Source organism: Humulus lupulus, chromosome 2 (assembly GCF_963169125.1).
Source record: "Humulus lupulus chromosome 2, drHumLupu1.1, whole genome shotgun sequence".
NCBI classification, from domain to species: Eukaryota; Viridiplantae; Streptophyta; class Magnoliopsida; order Rosales; family Cannabaceae; genus Humulus; species Humulus lupulus.
This window is the reverse complement of record NC_084794.1, coordinates 249,721,752-249,739,901: the sequence shown is the minus strand read 5'-3', so window position 1 is coordinate 249,739,901 and position 18,150 is coordinate 249,721,752. Positions and strand designations below refer to the sequence as shown.

General features: G+C 44.3%; 3 protein-coding genes across 3 annotated transcripts; all 3 read right to left on the bottom strand.

Annotated features, from left to right (window-relative positions):
- Positions 1-1,755: 1,755 nt before the first annotated feature.
- LOC133816637 (uncharacterized) lies at positions 1,756-3,069 on the bottom strand. Its single transcript, XM_062249017.1, has 2 exons — positions 2,338-3,069; positions 1,756-2,023 (listed from the first exon to the last, which is right to left on the bottom strand). Exons 1-2 carry the CDS (start codon positions 3,035-3,037, stop codon positions 1,989-1,991), a joined length of 735 nt encoding a protein of 244 aa, XP_062105001.1. The 5' UTR covers positions 3,038-3,069; the 3' UTR covers positions 1,756-1,988.
- Positions 3,070-3,076: 7 nt separating this feature from the next.
- LOC133815354 (uncharacterized) lies at positions 3,077-3,565 on the bottom strand. Its single transcript, XM_062248206.1, has one exon. The coding sequence runs from the start codon at positions 3,563-3,565 to the stop codon at positions 3,077-3,079; it is 489 nt and encodes a 162-aa protein (XP_062104190.1).
- On the bottom strand, positions 3,191-17,686 carry LOC133815353 (late embryogenesis abundant protein D-34-like). The gene is made up of 3 exons (XM_062248205.1): positions 17,408-17,686; positions 4,362-4,631; positions 3,191-4,235 (listed from the first exon to the last, which is right to left on the bottom strand). The coding sequence occupies exons 1-3, from the start codon at positions 17,684-17,686 to the stop codon at positions 4,071-4,073; spliced, it is 714 nt and encodes a 237-aa protein (XP_062104189.1). The 3' UTR covers positions 3,191-4,070.
- Positions 17,687-18,150: the final 464 nt, after the last annotated feature.

Sequence of the window (18,150 nt, the reverse complement as noted above, 5' to 3'; positions counted from 1 at the left end):
GAAGGGGTTGGAGATTTTGAATATTTGGGCCAGTGATGATAATATCATCAACATAGACCAAAAGGGAGATGAAATGTTGATCGTGGCCACGAGTGAAGAGTGTATAATCAGCTTGAGATTGGGTGAAGCCTTCGGCAATGAGAGCATCTGACAATTTTTTGTACCATTGGCGCGAGGATTGCTTGAGGCCGTAGATGGACTTGTGCAATTTGCAAACAAGAGGTCCTGCACATGTAAAAGAAGGAACAATAAGACCTTTAGGAAGAGTCATGTACACTTCCTCATGTAAATCGCCATTGAGGAATGCATTATTTATATCAAGTTGAAGCATAGGCCATCATTTGATGGTAGAGATAGCCAATAATAATCTGAATGTGACCATCTTAGCTACTGGAGAAAAGGTGTCGAAAAAATCTAATCCTTCTTGTTGCAAGAATCCTTGAGCCACCAAACGCGCTTTGTACCGTTCAATAGAGCCATTACTATTAAATTTCAGTTTGTATATCCAGCGGCAGCCAATAGCTTTCTTCCTAGGAGGAAGAGAAACAATGGTCCAGGTGTGATTTTGTTGCAAGGCATCGAGTTCACTATGCATGGCTTGGATCCATTGTGGTTGTAAAATGGCTTGCTGGTATGTCTGAGGTTCGGAATGAACAGAAACTGCATTAATAAAAGATTTATGATGAGCTGAAAGTTTTGAAAAAGAAAGAAAATTTTGAATAGGATATAGAGAAGTTGATTTGGTTTGAATGATGGAGTTGCATTCAAAATCTTGTAAATAAATTGGAGGTTTGGAGACACGGCTGGAACGTCTCAAGATAGGGGCTGGAGTAGCAATTGTAGTAGAAGAATCAGACTGAGGTAATGTAGGTGATATGACTGGAGGTTCGACGTCACGGCTGGAATCAAGATTCGCGGAAGGAGAAGTGGAAAACGAAGCCGGATCAGCTGAAGCAGTACTGTTGTCCATATTATATTCTGCAAGAGGTGTGTTAGATAGCTCAAGAGAAGGAAGAACCATGTTAGAAAAAGGGTCAGCAGTGATAGATTCATTAAGTGTATGAAATGGAAATATATGTTCATGAAAGATAACATTTTGAGAAATGAAAAATGTATGATCGTTTAAATCATACAAACGATATCCTTTAATACCACGGGGGTACCCCATAAAGACACATGGCTTTGCATGCGGAGCAAACTTAGTTCGATGAGCTGTGAGAGTGGAGGCAAAAACCAAACATCCAAAAGTGCGCATATGGGCATATTCAGGTGGTTTGTTGTAAAGGACCTCAAATGGAGTTTTATGTTGCAAAATAGGAGTAGGAATCCGGTTGATTATATAAGCTGCAGTAAGAATACAATCAGTCCAAAATTTAATCGGTAATTTAGCTTGAAAAAATAAAGCTCGTGCAACATTCAAAAGATGTTGATGCTTTCTTTCGGCTATAGAGTTCTGCTCAAGAGTCTCAGCACAAGAAAATTGATGCTCAATGCCTTTGGAAGCAAATAAATTAGTAAAAGCAAGTTCTGAAGCATTGTCAGATCGAAAACTCTTGAGGGAACAATTAAATTGAGTTTGAATAAAAGAAAGAAACTCAGGAATGACAAGTAAAGCATCAGATTTGTGCTTGAGCAAATAAATCCAAGTAAATCTAGAACAATCATCAACAAGTATAAGAAAAAATTTATGATTAGAATAAGATGGTATATAATAAGGACCCCATATATCACAGTGCACAAGATAAAAAATATGAGATGAAAATTTATTATTATTTGGAAAAGGTAACTTCTTTTGCTTTGCTTGAGGACAAATATAACAAGGTGTCTTTTTATGTAGTAAAGAAGTGTTACAATGTAAGACATTTCGAAGCAAAGATAATCTTTTATTGGATAAATGGCCCAATCGAGAATGCCAAGTATCAGCTGTAATAGAGAAAACACTTTGTGCAGTAGGAGTAGAATCCAATAGGTAGAGTCCATTGATTGCTTTACCCGTGCCAATCATCCTCTTGTTGAGGTTGTCCTGGATAAAGAATTGGTCAGCCTTGAAAGTAATCGAAAAAGAATTGGAAAAAGTTAGAGCACTAACTGAAATGATATTATAATGAAAACTAGGTACATAAAGAACATCATTAAGAATAAGATTTTGACAAAGATTAATAGATCCACTAGAATGCACTAATAAAGTGTGATTATTAGGAAGGACAAGTTTAGTGGGCTGAATAGGACAAAGAAATTGAAAAGAATTAATATTAGAGCATATGTGTCTAGTAGCACCTGAGTCTAGAATCCAAGAAGTAAGAAGAGGTAAGTGAGAATTAGTGGAGAGAACAATACCTTCAATACCATGAGAAGAAGAGATGGCTGAAGAGTGCATACCAGAATTTTGAGAGGCTAAAAGATTAAGTAATTGCTGATATTGAGTTGAAGTAAGTTGAGGGAGAATGGTACTATTGGTAGTGGATGACTTAGAGAGATCCTCATCTGTTTGGGCTTGATTCACAGCAGCTTCCTTAGGTACCCGTGGAGGAAGAATGGTACTAGTAGGTGGTTTGGTTGTGGTAAATCCTGGAGGATACCCATGGAGTTTATAACATTTTTCAATTGTATGACCAAGGCTATTACAATGAGTACAGAAGGGACGGGTTCTTCTTTGATTGGATGATCTTGGTGCAGCAGAATTATATCTTTGAGAGATAGATTTGTCACTGTTAACAGCAAAGGCAATAGAAGGGGCAGTAGGATCGGGAGTGCCATGTTGATTTTCTTCCTGAGTGACCAAATGAAAAACACGATTAAGCTCGGGCAAAGGATCCATAAGGAGAATGTTACCTCGAACTTGAGAGTATGAGTCTTTGAGTCCCATAAGAAAAGACATGATATACTCCATATGGTAGTGTTCTTGCAATTTCTTGACTCCTCCACATGTACAATTGTTACATGTACATGTTGGGCGATAATTGGTGAGCTCCTCCCAAATCATTTTGAGCCGAGTGTAGTACATGCTAATTGACATCATATCTTGATTAAGATTCATTAGTTCCTTGCGAAGATTGAAAATATGTGGACCATTTCGTCACTGAAATCGAATCCAAAGATCTGTCCAAATCTCAAAAGCGGATTCATCATATAAAATGCTTGTTGAAATTTCTTTTGAAACCGAGTTAAGTATCCAAGAAATCACAATATTATTATTTCTAAACCAAGCATTGTATAAGAAAGTATCAGATATAGAAGGTTTAGTGATAGAACCATCAAGAAAGCCTATCTTGTTTTTGATAGATATAGCAAGCCGCATTGCCCGACTCCATAAAGGGTAATTGTCTTGGCCGGTGAGAAGTTGTGTGACCAAGATATTGTCGGGGTTATCTCCATGATGAAGATAGTAAGGATGTGCTGGATCTTCAAGTGGATGTTTGGAATTGGGCAGCTGAGATGATGGAGTAGTATTGGTGGATGTGGAATGAGGAGAAGGATGAACAGCAGACGAATCGGGTGATGGGGTAGTATTTGGGGAGTCATCAATCGGACAATCAGAGGAAGGAGGAGTGCCACCAGTAGACATGGTGAAAAAAAAAATTTGCAGAAGAAGAGTGGAAGAACACATCAATCACTGGGAAAGAAGAACACCGGGTGATGTGGAAGAAACGTCGGTGGTTGCTGGAATTGGAGCAGCAGTCAGAGGTATAAACCAGAGGATGCCGAAGAAGACGCCGGAGAAGGATCGTATGGAAGCTCTAAGCTTCCAGCTGTGATACCATATTGCGGATGGAAGAAAGAAAGAAAAGAATGAAAATATTATTGATCTGTTGTGAAATAAAACAAAGTTACAGAAAGCCTTTATATAGGCAAATACAACCAAAAAATAACAAACTCTCCTAACTAATAAAGAAACAAAAATAACAGACAAATACAACTGAAATACAATGATGGAAACCTAACAGAGTAAACCCAATAATCTATATATGTGTGTGTTTTCATTATTACAAATTTCCAGCAAAAAAAAACCATGTCAACCAGGTGAAGTCAAAAGAAAAGAAGTTCCGTGCATGAAAAAAAAAAAAAAAGCATCATTCAAAAGCAGTTTCGTTGAGCCTAGCAGCGGCTTTCACAGACGCCGCTACTCCGCCAGGCTGTGTCATCTGATTCGGGTTGTTCCACAACTCTGCATTCACTACTCCTTCCGCGTCCTGTCGTGTAGCTGCTTTGTCAACCGGCAGCTTCGTAGTCGCGTCCTAACGTACGAATCCACACGAATAAATATTTAAATAGTTGCATGTTATATCATACTGTGAGATATTAGGCCTTATATCATACATAAATAAACATATGTAAAGATATTAGGCATGTAGTAAGAGTACTTTGAGAACCTCTCCGAGCTTAATCTTGCACCTGTCAAGATCAATAGAACGATTAATGGACGCCGCAGATTGAGCCATGTCGGCGAGGCCACCTGGTATTATGAATTTACTGCCGGTCACTCTAGCCTCTGCAGCTTGAATCGCTGCCGCGTCATTCTGGTCCACCGCCTTATCCCCAATGGTCTTGCCTGTCGTTTCTAGAACTTCTCCTATTGTTATGGCGCTCACCTGATGAGCTGTGGCTGTCGGCTGATCATACTGACAAATCACCTAATAAAAATAATAATTGAAAGTTAATTGATTTAACCTTTTTAAAGATGTTATACCCAGATTTCGAGCTATGGTAAATGTGACCTCGAAAGTTGGATTTGCAATGAATGGTCTCGTAAGGATTAGAGTATGTTCCAGGATTATATATCGAGCCTGCAAAGTACGATATATGATCTCGAATATGGTGACCTCGAAACGATCTCGATCTCGAAGGGTAGCTCCGAGAACACACTCATCCTCGAGGACGACTTCGGATCGGGGGTCTCGAGCTCGATGTGCGTACGATCTCGAAAGACACGTGATCTCAGGAGATGTCATTAGCTCGCACAATGACGTGGGACCTGTGATGCTAAAGCCTTAGAGATACGCGATAACCACCTTGAATACCTACAAGTATTATAAATATGAGATGTAATCCTCATTTATTAATGTAAATCCCCAAGAATCGTGGGATATTATTTGGTCAGTTATGCGTTTCCTGGTCTTCAGGGACCTTTCCTTTTATATCTGATTATAGGTATTTAAAGCCATTTATTTTATTCACAAAAGAGTAACTACCCAAAATATGTGGGATAGTATTCTGCATCCTTCTCTATAAATAGAGAAGCCATGCACCATTGTAATGGACCGAAATTCTGATCCTTGAGAGAAATCTCTGAAGAATTCATGCTTAAGAATTTTCAGAGATAATCTTGAGATTAATAACAGAGACTCGTGGACTAGGCAGATTTAACTGCTGAACCACGTAAAAATAGCGTGTTTGATTTGATTTATTTCATTTAGCCATTGCCATTCATTGTTTACGTGCTCTTCTTTCACTGTTTGACGAAAAACGGCGTCAACAGTTTGGTGCTTTCATTGAGAGCCTTAAGCATTCATCCCTGAGAGATTCATGGCTACAAACAATCAGAACACCCCTGATGAAAGCTACACAAGGCGTCCTGGAAAACAACCGATGGAGAACTCGGATGCTAAGGAGAGAAGTGGGTCCTCCGATTCCCGGGGACCACCGCCTCCACCAAGGGATGAGGATATGTACTACAATCCTGAGCGTTACGTTCCTATTGTAGAATTGGAAAACCGGCAATTGAAACAGCTGTTGGCAGAAGCCAACAAACGGAATGAGGAGTTAACTAGGATGGCCGCAGAGGCGCAGGTGGCTCAGCCCCTGCCTCCGCGCGAAAACCAAGCCCCTCCTCCTAGGGACGTGCATGTTCCTCCCTGGAGGCCCCGTGGACGTCCACGAAAAGATGCTGCCACAAGGAGGCCGACTCAACCTCCGGCACCAGCAGAGCCATCTGCTCCTCCTAGGCCCCAGAGGAGTACCCGAGCTCGGGTCCCACCTAATCCACCTGTGGAAGTGCCTACAGGAACTGAGAATAACCGAGCTCCTACCGAGGCTCGGACTCAGGTGCCTGGTAGTGCACCGAACGCGACTGACCCATCTCAGGCAAATTCTGGACCCTCTAGGTCGAGGCAAGGGCGGCAGCCACCGTCGCCTATACGGTTCCCTCCGTCTCCCATAAGATATCCTTCACCTCCCCGCAGAAATGCTCAACCTGTTCGAGATCAGGATCAAGGGCGTACGGGGGATAGACAAGGACACAGGGAGACTTTCCAGGAGCAGAGAGGCGCACAATCTGAGAAAAGTCAGACGTCCCGGTCTCGCACTGCGGAGACAAGGCGACATGGGAAGAACCCATCGTGAAATGACCGATCGATGAGTTTCACCAGTGACGAGTCCGGAGAGACCAGGTCCGTCAGTAAACACAACCGAGGTCGTAAAAATACTGGAAGCCGCAAGAATCGTCCTGACCTGCGAAACCATCTGAATCAGAGCAGGGGGAAGGGAGATCAGATAAATCCGGACCTAAGGAATCACCTGAATGGGCGTAGAGATCCCTCACGGAGACGCGAGCCTGGAATCATGATTAATGACTGTCAATTCCAGACACCACCTAAGGACCCAGTCCAAGAAAGGATCGACCAGCTCGAAAAAGCCTTTAGGCTTTTAAAGAATGAACGAGGGAATGGTCGATATGAGGACTCTGACGAGGAGCTCGAGCCGTTTGCTCCACATATTTCTAACACTCAGTTTCCTCAAGGGTTCCGGATTCCTCACGTCCCAGCGTTTGAAGGAAAAACCGACCCATGCAGTCAGCTAAGTACATTCAACACTATTATGAGAGCTAGTAACGTAGGTTACGAGCTTAGATGCATGTTGTTTCCAACATCATTGGCCGGACCTGCCAAGAGTTGGTTCAAAAAGTACAAGAGACACTCGATAACTTCATGGGATCAGTTGTCTAGAGACTTCAAGAAGCAGTTTCGAGCTATGATGGGAGTCAGACCAGAGGCATCCACTTTGACTAACGTCCGACAACAGCCGGGCGAAACACTGAAAAGCTACCTGACAAGATTTAATCTAGAGGTCGCCCGAGCTCGAGATGTGGATGACAGTGGGCACCTGATGGCTATCCGAGCTGGTGTTTTACCCGGAAGTGCCCTTTGGGATGACATGCAAGGGAAACCGGTGAGTTCAATAACCGAGTTTAACAGACGGGCACAGAGATTTGTCAATGTAGAGGAGGAGAGGTCAACGCTCAAGGCGACCTCGCAAACCGAGATTACAACGATAAACATTAACTCCGCATCAACCTCGGCTGACCCAGCAGCTCCACAGCCAACCTCAGAGAATCCCTCCAAGAGGAAAAAGAGCGAGGGAAATAACCCCGAGGCTGAAGGAGGAAAGAAAAAGAAAGGAAAAAGGTATTTCTCCGTATATAAAGTGCACACCGAGCTCAACGAGTCTCGGGAAAACATATACATGGCTAATGAAAACCAGGTCCCCTTCAGGCGTCCGGACCCAATGAGGAATCAAAAATCCAAGAGGGATTCCAGTAAGTATTGCCGGTTCCATAGAGACACCGGACACACAACTGATGAATGTCGACAGCTGAAGGATGAGATCGAAGGGTTGATCTCGAGAGGTTATTTCCGGCAGTATGTCAAAAACCAGAGTACTGGACAGACTACTGCGAGCCAGAGAGTAGCCGCGCCTTCGACGGCACAAAATAATAACTCCTGATCTCGGGAAGAAGACAGGCCCCCACTGATAGATGGAGAGGACGTAATAACCATCTCGGGAGGGCCTCATCTTGCAGGAGGGGGCATAAATGCTCAAAAGCAATACGTTAACGAGCTGAAGACAGGGGACGGGTCTCCTTATGAACCCAAACCTAGGGCACCAAAAAGCCAAAAGGTTGAAACGCAACCGATAACCTTCACTGAGGAGGACGCTTCCCATGTTCAGTTCCCTCATCATGATCCATTGGTTATTACTCTTCAGCTTGCCAACAAGAGAGTCCGCCGAGTTCTCATAGACAATGGGAGCTCAGTCAACATTCTTTATAAAGTGACTCTCGAGAAAATGGGACTCTCCCTTCGCGACCTGAGGCATGTGCAACTACTTTGTACGGCTTTTCAGGAGAAGGGACTGCCTGTATGGGATCCATTGAACTCCCTGTGACCTTGGGAGACTATCCAGTCTCGGTGACCAAGATAATGGAGTTCGTGGTGGTAGATTTACCGTCTGCCTACAATGTACTGCTCGGGAGACCCGCCCTGGTCGGGCTGGGGGCAGTGTCATCTGTGAGGCACATGGCCCTTAAGTTCCCAACCCCAAGCGGGATCGGGACATTAAAAGGAGATCAATTGGCAGGAAGAGAGTGCTATAGCATTTCTTTGAGGGGAAAGAAACAAACGAGCGCTCAAGCACTCGTTATCGTACAAAATAAAGATGGAACAGTTTTAGAAATTGACGAGGAAATCGATCCAAGGATTGAGGAGAAAGTTGACCTCGAACCATTGGAAGAGCTCGAAGAAGTTCAGTTCGACGAAGCTGATCCCTCGAAGAAGGTGAAGGTCGGAAAACACCTCCAAGACGAAGCAAAATAGCAATTAATTTGCTTTCTAAAGAAAAACCAGGATGTCTTCGCATGGTCACACTCAGACATGGTGGGGATAAGCCCAAATGTTGTGAGCCACGCATTAAACATAGACAAAAGCTTTCCCCCGAAGCAACAAAAGCGAAGATAACTGGACGAGGACAGAAAGAAAGCATTAAAGGAGGAAGTTGACAGATTAAAAGCAAACCATTTCATTAGGGATGCCTTTTACCCTGACTGGGTAGCCAATCCAGTGTTGGTACCAAAGCCCAATGGGACGTGGAGAACCTGTATTGACTACTCGGACCTCAACAAGGCTTGCCCAAAAGACTGTTTTCCGCTGCCGAGAATTGATCAGCTCGTGGATGCCACGGCGGGGCATGGCTTGATGTCATTCATGGATGCATATTCTGGATATAACCAGATTCCCATGCATGCCCCCGACCAAGAACATACGAGCTTCATTACAGATAAAGGGCTATACTGTTATAATGTTATGCCGTTTGGACTCAAGAACGCTGGAGCTACATATCAGCGGCTCGTAAACATGATGTTTTTAGAACAAATAGGGAACAACATGGAAGTTTATGTTGATGACATGCTTGTAAAGTCTCAACTTAACAAGAACCATGTTGATGACCTCGAAGAGTGCTTTGGCGTGCTCAGAAAGTACAACATGAAGTTAAATCCTCAGAAGTGCACTTTTGGGGTATCTTCGGGAAAATTTCTGGGTTTCATTGTCAACTCTCATGGAATCGAGGCTAATCCCGACAAAATAAAGGCCCTAATTGATATACCTTCACCTCGGAAGCATAAAGATGTCCAAAGCTTGACTGGCAGGATGGCCGCCCTGAGCAGATTCATCTCGAAGTCAACGGATCGTGGCCTTCCATTCTTCAACTTATTAAAAGGAAGTAAGAAATTTGAATGGACAGAAGAGTGCGAGCTAGCCTTTCAGGAGCTCAAAAGACACCTCGCTGAACCACCCATCCTGTCAATACCCGAAACGGGAGAAGTATTGTACCTATACCTCTCAACCACCGAACACGCGATAAGCGCGGTGCTCGTTCGAGAGGAAGAGAGGGTGCAGAAACCCGTCTATTACATCAGTAAGAGATTACTAGGGGCAAAGTCAAGATATCCATTGATGGAGAAACTCGCCCTCAGCTTAATCCACTCATCTCGCAAGCTCCGCCCCTACTTTCAGGCACATCCCATCCATGTACTGACAGATCAACCACTTAGGCAAGTCCTGTCTAAACCAGAGGCGTTAGGTCGACTTCTTAAATGGGCTGTTGAGATCAGACAGTTCGAGATCACTTACCATCCAAGAACGACCATTAAGGCACAAGCCTTGGCAGACTTCATAGTGGAGTGCACTGGTATAGCCGACGACGAGGTAATAACCACAGCCCACGAGCTGTGGAAACTTTACGTCGACGGCTCGTCAAATGAAAATGGAGCGGGGGCAGGAGTTATTCTGATCACTCCTGCAGGGAGAAAATTTCACTCTGCTTTAAGATTTGGCTTTAAAGCATATAATAATGAAGCTGAGTACGAGGCTCTACTCGCGGGACTACGAATAGAAAAAGAGCTCAAGGCCAAAGCTATACATTGCTACAGCGACTCCCAGCTCGTGGTTAATCAAATCTTGGGAGAGTACCAGGCTCGTGGCACAAGAATGGCAGCTTATCTGGAGAAGGCAAAATCCGCATTGGAGTATTTCGAGTTTTATGCAATCGAACAGGTTCCCCGAGAACAAAACTCAAATGCAGATGCCTTAGCTCGACTCGCCACTTCCACCGAAAATGAAGAGCTGAATGTTGTACCCGTAGAACACCTATCAGCACCCAGCATTACTGAGCCAGACGAGGAAGATGTGTGTATGATTGAAACAGAACCAACCTGGATGAGTCCAATAGTTGATTATCTCGAAAATGGAATTCTTCCAAAAGATCGAAATCAAGCTCAAAAGTTGATGTATCAACTTCCTCGTTACACCATTTTGGACGGAAAGCTATATAGAAGAGGATATTCCATGCCACTGCTTAGGTGTGTAACCCCTCCCGAAGCAAAGAAGATCATTGAAGAGATTCATGAAGGGTTCTGCGGAGACCACACCGGGGGGCATAGCCTGTCCAAGAAGATCATATGTCAAGGATATTTCTGGCCAACCATTAGAACAGACTCTTTTGAGTATGTGAAGAAATGCGACAAATGCCAGAGATTCGCCACGATACCCCGAGCTCCACCATCCGAACTGACCATGTTGACATCCCCATGGCCTTTCGTAGTATGGGGCATCGACCTCATAGGCTCTCTCCCAACTGGAAAAGGCGGAGTGAAATACGTTGTAGTCGCCGTTGATTACTTCACGAAATGGACGGAGGCTGAACCATTGGCAACTATAACTTCGAAAAAGATCCTTGATTTCGTGGTAAAGAACATCGTATGCCGATACGGAGTACCGAGAAAGATTGTATCCGATAACGGAACCCAGTTCGATTGCGACTTATTCACCAACTTTTGTGAAAAGAACGGCATAATAAAGAGTTTTTCATCAGTGGCTCACCCTCAAGCGAATGGTCAGGTCGAAGCCGTTAACAAAACTCTCAAGAGCTCTCTAAAGAAAAAGTTGGAGGAGGCAAAGGGAAGATGGCCCGAGGAATTGCCTCAAGTCCTTTGGGGATACAGGACCACAGCTCGGACATCAACAAGACATACTCCGTTCTCTCTAGCGTACGGCTGCGAGGCAATGTTGCCCATTGAGGTCGAAATCCCGACGATTTGAACTCAAATTTACGATCAGGATTCAAATCATACTCAGCTCGAAGAAACCCTAGACTTGATCGAAGAAAAAAGAGAAGAGGCTCAGCTAAGAAATGCTGCTTACCAGCAACGAACTACACGATATTTCAATAAGAGGGTTCGAGATCGAAAGTTTGGAATGGGAGATCTGGTATTAAGACGCGTATTCTTGGCAACCCGAGATCCAGCAGCCGGAGTGCTCGGGCCGAACTGGGAAGGACCATACCAGATAGAGTCAGTCATCCGACCTGGTGTGTACAAACTCGCGAGATTGGATGGGAGCCTAATACCGCGAGCATGGAATGGCGAACACCTTAGACCTTACTATCAACAGTGTAGGAAGTGTTGCCTGTAACCATGAATTTCTATCTGTACTAGTTTGTTTGTTTGTTTTTGAATTTCATCAAATATGAAGGTCTATTTTGTTCCATATGTAATTTCTTTTTATTTTTGCAACCTCTCTTAATTTAATAACCTATGGTCACACTCATAGGATATTAAGGGGGAATCATTGGTATATATACCATCAGATTAAAAAATAAAAAAATATATACATAGATAAAGTATTTGGATATAACCAAGTACGCGAGCTTGGATAGTTCGGACATAACCGACTTATCAAAAAGATAAAAGTATTTGGAGATAACCAAATACGCGAGCCTAGATAACCGAGTTATCAAAAACATATGAAGTATTTGGATATAACCAAATACGCGAGCCTAGATGGTTCGGAGAAAACCGAACTACCAAAAACCTAAAACGTTTGGAGTTAACCAGATGTGCAAACTTAACAGGTCTGGAACAAACCAGCCAAAAAATTGATCGATGATAAGTAGGAGCCTAAACCTATAACGAGACAAGTTGAGATCGAGGCTGGAATATCTTAAGAGAAATAGTTTCAAACTCTTAACCTCGGAACAAAAACTGAGGATGAGGAAAAGTGACTAAACAAAAAAGATATAACCAGATCATTCACATTACATACCATATAAGTACTTTTGAGTTCATGGTTAAAGTAATATCCAACCTTGATAAGTAACGAGGTCGGAAGCGGATAATTCGAATAAACTATGCATGAATGCATCGAATTTCGAGCCTAAATCCAAACTATGTTTGTATGAATAAATAAACATAACCGGTACATCAATATAAAAATATGCAAAATATTTCGAGCCAAGAAATGTAAAGCATATAAAAGAATGGTAAAAAAATTGTATCAGCCCCGTGGGCATATATTAAAATAGTTACAGAAATAAGGGGACGCAGCCCCGATAACTGATCTCCCCGAGGTCAGATTCAAGGAAGAGGAGTCTCCTTGGCCTTCTCAGCATCAATGGCACCGGACCCCTCAGGACGAATAACATGACTATCCTCCTGAGCTTCCTCCGAAACGGTGCCTGAAACAGCCTTTTCCTTCTCGAGCTGCTCAGCCTTCTCCTTCTCAAGCCGTTTAGCCTCTTCCTTCTCGAGCCGAGCATTCCATCGTTCAAGAAGCGGCGCCTCGTGGGGACCTAAGAAGCTGGTGTCCAGCTCTTTGTTATAAGCCCACATCCGGTACATAGCTGAGTCGACCGCCTTTTCCTTCTTTTCTTTGTACTCGGCAAGCAGGCGAGTTTTGGCATCCTCTACGACGTCGAAGGTGGCGGCCTTGTCCTCTTCAAGCTTCTTATTGGTCTCCCAAAGCTGGGTGTTATCTTTCTTTTGCTCCTCGAGTTTAGCTCTCAGTTTCCAAGCTCCTTGACCATGTCCTCACGCTCCTTAACCACTGCCTCGAGCTTAGCATTCGCCGCCTTCAGATCGTCGTTCGCTCTAAGGTGGAGGTCCTTCGCCTCTTGAGCATGAGTCCTGCTCGAATGGATCTCGTTGTTCAGCTCATAATTGAGCTGGGCAGTGAAGGCAAGAGCCTGAAAAAAGGAAGAAACCACCATTAGCCTCGGGTCAGTATGAATGTAAGCAAAAGGAACATAGAAGAATACTTACCGCAGCAGTGTGCTCGATACTCTTCTCGTAAAGAACAGTGTGGTCTCGGGTTCCGGTTAAGCACTGCCACTGGGGAGCTTCAAAACTGCCTAAGCTCTGGCCGATCCGGGACATGACATCTGAGATCAGAGTAGATCCGTGAGGTCCAGCAGCATTGTCCACCACATATGAGTCCATATGGGTGGAGATTGTTAGCTTCTGAACTCGAGAAGCAGAAGGTCTTCTGGAAAGTTGAGCAGAAGACGTTTCACCCACCACAGGAGGTTGGGACTCAGCAATGGCAGGGGCACCTACCAGCGAAGTTGGTGCAACCACGGAGACGACGGCCTGCGAGGATGGCATTGTCGTGGAGGCGCTGGCCTGGACAGTCGACGCAGCAACAGAGCTCGAAGCCGGCGGGGCAAGGGGAGGTGTCTTCTTGGATCTCTTGGAGCCTATGCCCGGCTGGCCGGTCTTTAGTGACCCCGCCCTAGGGCGTTTGCTCCTCTTGGCGCCTGCATTGTCGATAAGGGTGTCAAGGTCGGAGTCCATCTCGCCTGCACAAGTCACAACACAGTGAGTCAGCAAAGGAAAAGTGTACATCAAGTTATTTCAGTATCACAGACATATAGAGTGATGATAGAAGAAACCTAACTGGAACTCTCCCCCGAGCTCGAGCTTGGGGACCATGAAATTCTCCCGTCTTCAGAGGAGGTGGGGGGAGTGCCTTCCCTATAAGTAGGTGATAACCTCGAGAGGTTCCTATAATCATTGGTCCCGTACTGCACAGCTATCCCATTCCACACCTCGTCCGTGGTGTACATGGTATCGTATTTCCCGAGCCCACTATCAAACCTATGGACACAGTCATTTACCCAACTCCATATGTAGAAGTGGTATCTATCCTGTGGGCACGAAACTAACCTATTGGGCCTGTGTTTTAGTAAAGTGGGGGACCACATTCGCGAAGTAGGAAGGGTTTTACCTCCATCCGAATCCGAGCTTGAGGCTTCGTCATTGGCCTCATTCCCCGATCGCGGACTCCTCAGGCGAACTGGGAGTGATGGTCTCCTTTCTCTCCTCGGAGGAAGGGCGCCTGTGGGCAGTGGCACTTCCTCCCAGCGTTCATATTTTTTACTGGACCAGTCAGAGGTTGACTGGCCCTCTCCCAACAACCCGCAGGCTCGGAGCTTGTCCTCACGCAATAGATATGAAAGAGATCTCCTGCCATAAGGGAGTCGGAGCAAGGCTTCTCTGTGACTTTTCATTGCCTCATCGGGGGTGGGACGCTGGAAATTAGCTGAAAGGCGAGACATATTTCAACTAAATATGGATTTAAGAACTAAAGTCTCGAGCTCAGGAATAAAAGTAACGAGAATACTTACGAATCCGCCTGAACGAATAATGCCGAGACGGGGACAGACCATCTGTCCAGAAGAAGGCCTTTTTGAAATCAGGCGGGTGGTTGGGAAGATCCCCAAAAACCTTCGTCTCCTTGGGGTAGCTCGAGAGGTAGTAAAAACCATCCCCTCCCCGAGCTCGGGAGGGGTTACTTTTCAAAAAAAAGAGATATAAAATCTCTTGAGGTGAGGGTCCTTTCCACTACAGCTCGTGATACAAGGACCTCAGGGCAGACAGCACCCTGTACGAATTGGTGTTGAGCTGGAACGGTGCCAACCCAACGAAATCAGTAAAGTCTTTGAAAAAAGACTTCAAGGGCAGCAAAGCTCCTACCCTCATGTGCTCCTGTCTCCATGCCGCGTATCTCACTGTGGCGTCGCGGCCGCCAGGAGCGAAACAACTCCATTCATGGCTGGTCGGAACTTGACACTTAAAGGCGTCGGACGAGCTAAGGCCATGGAAGGCCAATATTTCAGATATTTGGCTGGTTGTGGTAACCGTGCTCCAGTAGAGCTCGGCCTCGAACATCTCCTTCCTCGGCTGCGAAGATGAAGTTTCCCCCATTAATGAAAACTGGAGTTCCCCTGGGTGATACGCAACAGTGAATTTTAGCGCCGGGTCGAGGGGAATAGGCCTAGGTCCTGAATTGGGCTTCGGATAGATGGCCTCCCGAAGAACTCTTCTCTTCCTTTTGATGACTTCGTCTATCTGGCGGCGATAGTGAGCTCGAATGTCTTCTTGCTCGCGTGCAAGCTCGTATTCTCTTATCCGACGTTGGTTCCGGGCAAAAGGCGATTCCGGGCTCGGAGATTTCGGCTCGTAAGGGACTGCCAGCAATGACCCCTACCGTCTTTCCAGATTCTGTGACATCTAGCGAGAAAGAAAAAATGGTGAGGGCCATGCATGCAAGAGTCACGAGCTCGATGGAATGAGCTCGGAGGTTTAGGAACGAGACTAAATACTAAGACCCTTATTGAAGAGTCAGGGGCGTGTATTCCACGAAAAAGAAAAGGAGTGTGGATAATTTTTTGAAAATCCCGAAATTCAAGGGAAAGAAGAGTGGCGGTTAGCCAGGAAAAGCGTTTTTGGGTTTCGTGCATTTGTCAAAGCCCATGTTTTTATCCGAAAACTTAATGTACAAGAAACGCTGCCTAAGGGTTTCAAAACCCAGAAAATGGGAATCACACTCAAACATCAAAACTGGGTATAAACCAGAGACGAATATCCAGAATGAAAATCTAGGAAGCATAAAAGCCTATCGGTTCAAAACCTCCTATCGTATCATGCTAAGAATGTAAACTAGCACACACAGCAAGAATATTTTAAATGGAAAACAAAAATGGCATACTTACACAGTAATGGCGATTGCAGAGAGATTGTCGATTGAAGAAGAGGTTGCAGGAAAGAACTCACTGACTCGAACAGACCAGGATTCCTTTGCTTCTTTGGTCGAGAAAACATGCACGGAATAGGAACTTTGCAAAGAGGTTTCTGGGCTTGTTTTTCTTTTCTTGCTTATGGCGAATGAAGATAAAAGTGAAGAAGATGAAGAGTGGGGTTTTGTATATATATAGGCGGGGAAAAGGAATTAATCAGGAGCGTCGAATGAAGTCCTCACTAGATCGAACGGATGGGGATCAATGACAAGAAGGCGCCGAAAAGTTGTCAGACGGACAATCGTGGGCGTGTTTCCAAGGTACTCAAGTACCTAAAGTGAGCAATACCCGGCTGACTCGTGTCCATTTTCAAGAGTGTATGACGGTACAGTTCTCAAAGAAAGTAGTTCAAAAGTTTCCTTCTCTTAGGATTCGAACAAATACTTTTGAGGGGGCAAGATGTTATACCCAGATTTCGAGCTATGGTAAATGTGACCTCGAAAGTTGGATTTGCAATGAATGGTCTCGTAAGGATTAGAGTATGTTCCAGGATTATATATCGAGCCTGCAAAGTACGATATATGATCTCGAATATGGTGACCTCGAAACGATCTCGATCTCGAAGGGTAGCTCCGAGAACACACTCATCCTCGAGGACGACTTCGGATCGGGGGTCTCGAGCTCGATGTGCGTACGATCTCGAAAGACACGTGATCTCAGGAGATGTCATTAGCTCGCACAATGACGTGGGACCTGTGATGCTAAAGCCTTAGAGATACGCGATAACCACCTTGAATACCTACAAGTATTATAAATATGAGATGTAATCCTCATTTATTAATGTAAATCCCCAAGAATCGTGGGATATTATTTGGTCAGTTATGCGTTTCCTGGTCTTCAGGGACCTTTCCTTTTATATCTGATTATAGGTATTTAAAGCCATTTATTTTATTCACAAAAGAGTAACTACCCAAAATATGTGGGATAGTATTCTGCATCCTTCTCTATAAATAGAGAAGCCATGCACCATTGTAATGGACCGAAATTCTGATCCTTGAGAGAAATCTCTGAAGAATTCATGCTTAAGAATTTTCAGAGATAATCTTGAGATTAATAACAGAGACTCGTGGACTAGGCAGATTTAATTGCTGAACCACGTAAAAATAGCGTGTTTGATTTGTTTTATTTCGTTTAGCCATTGTCATTCATTGTTTACGTGCTCTTCTTTCACTGTTTGACGAAAAACGGCGTCAACAAAAGATCATTATGTACTTCTTCTACCGACTGATTTGGTTGCTATGCGGTATCCAGGCACGTCAGTCTTCACCTCCGTTACGGCGACACCTTCGGCTCCAGCCAAGTCGGAGACGTCCACGTGGCCAACAACGCCAGCTGGACCGCTCTTCTGGGTCTGGCCCAACATGGCCGATACAGCAGCTTTTATCATTGAAATGTCCAGGGAAACAATAGGTTTCTCTACGAGTTTACCGGGGACGTTGAAAACGTCGCCGTATTTGATTGGTTCTTGCTCGCTTTGAGGCCTCTGTGGCTGTTCTTGACTCATTTTCTTCTTCTCTTAATTTGGTTTTTCAGTGTATATATGGATTCTATTGGACAAAATATTATAAGGCAAAGGCATGCATGCATATCTTGTTCTGAAATGAAGAGTGTATTGGTACATATAGATTTGATTGTGAGGTGTTGATACGTGGGATGAGGCGTATACGTGGCAAATGAAGACGGGAACAACTTTGGTTTACACGTAGTGAGTGAGTAATGTAGTAGAAAAATCCACTGCTTATAAGATTGACGTGCGATACAGATGGCGGCAAATTAGCCAATTTTCTACATCTTCCCACGTTAGTAATTTGCCAAAGTATATGTTTGTATGTTGTTTGAGCAAATAAGTATGCATACACGTTTCCGATAATCAGAATGGATAGAATTGAATGGGAAATTTGAGTTTATATGCACTTTAGAAGAAAAAAAAAAAAAAGTATACGTCGGGTGGATATGTTTGAACTGGTT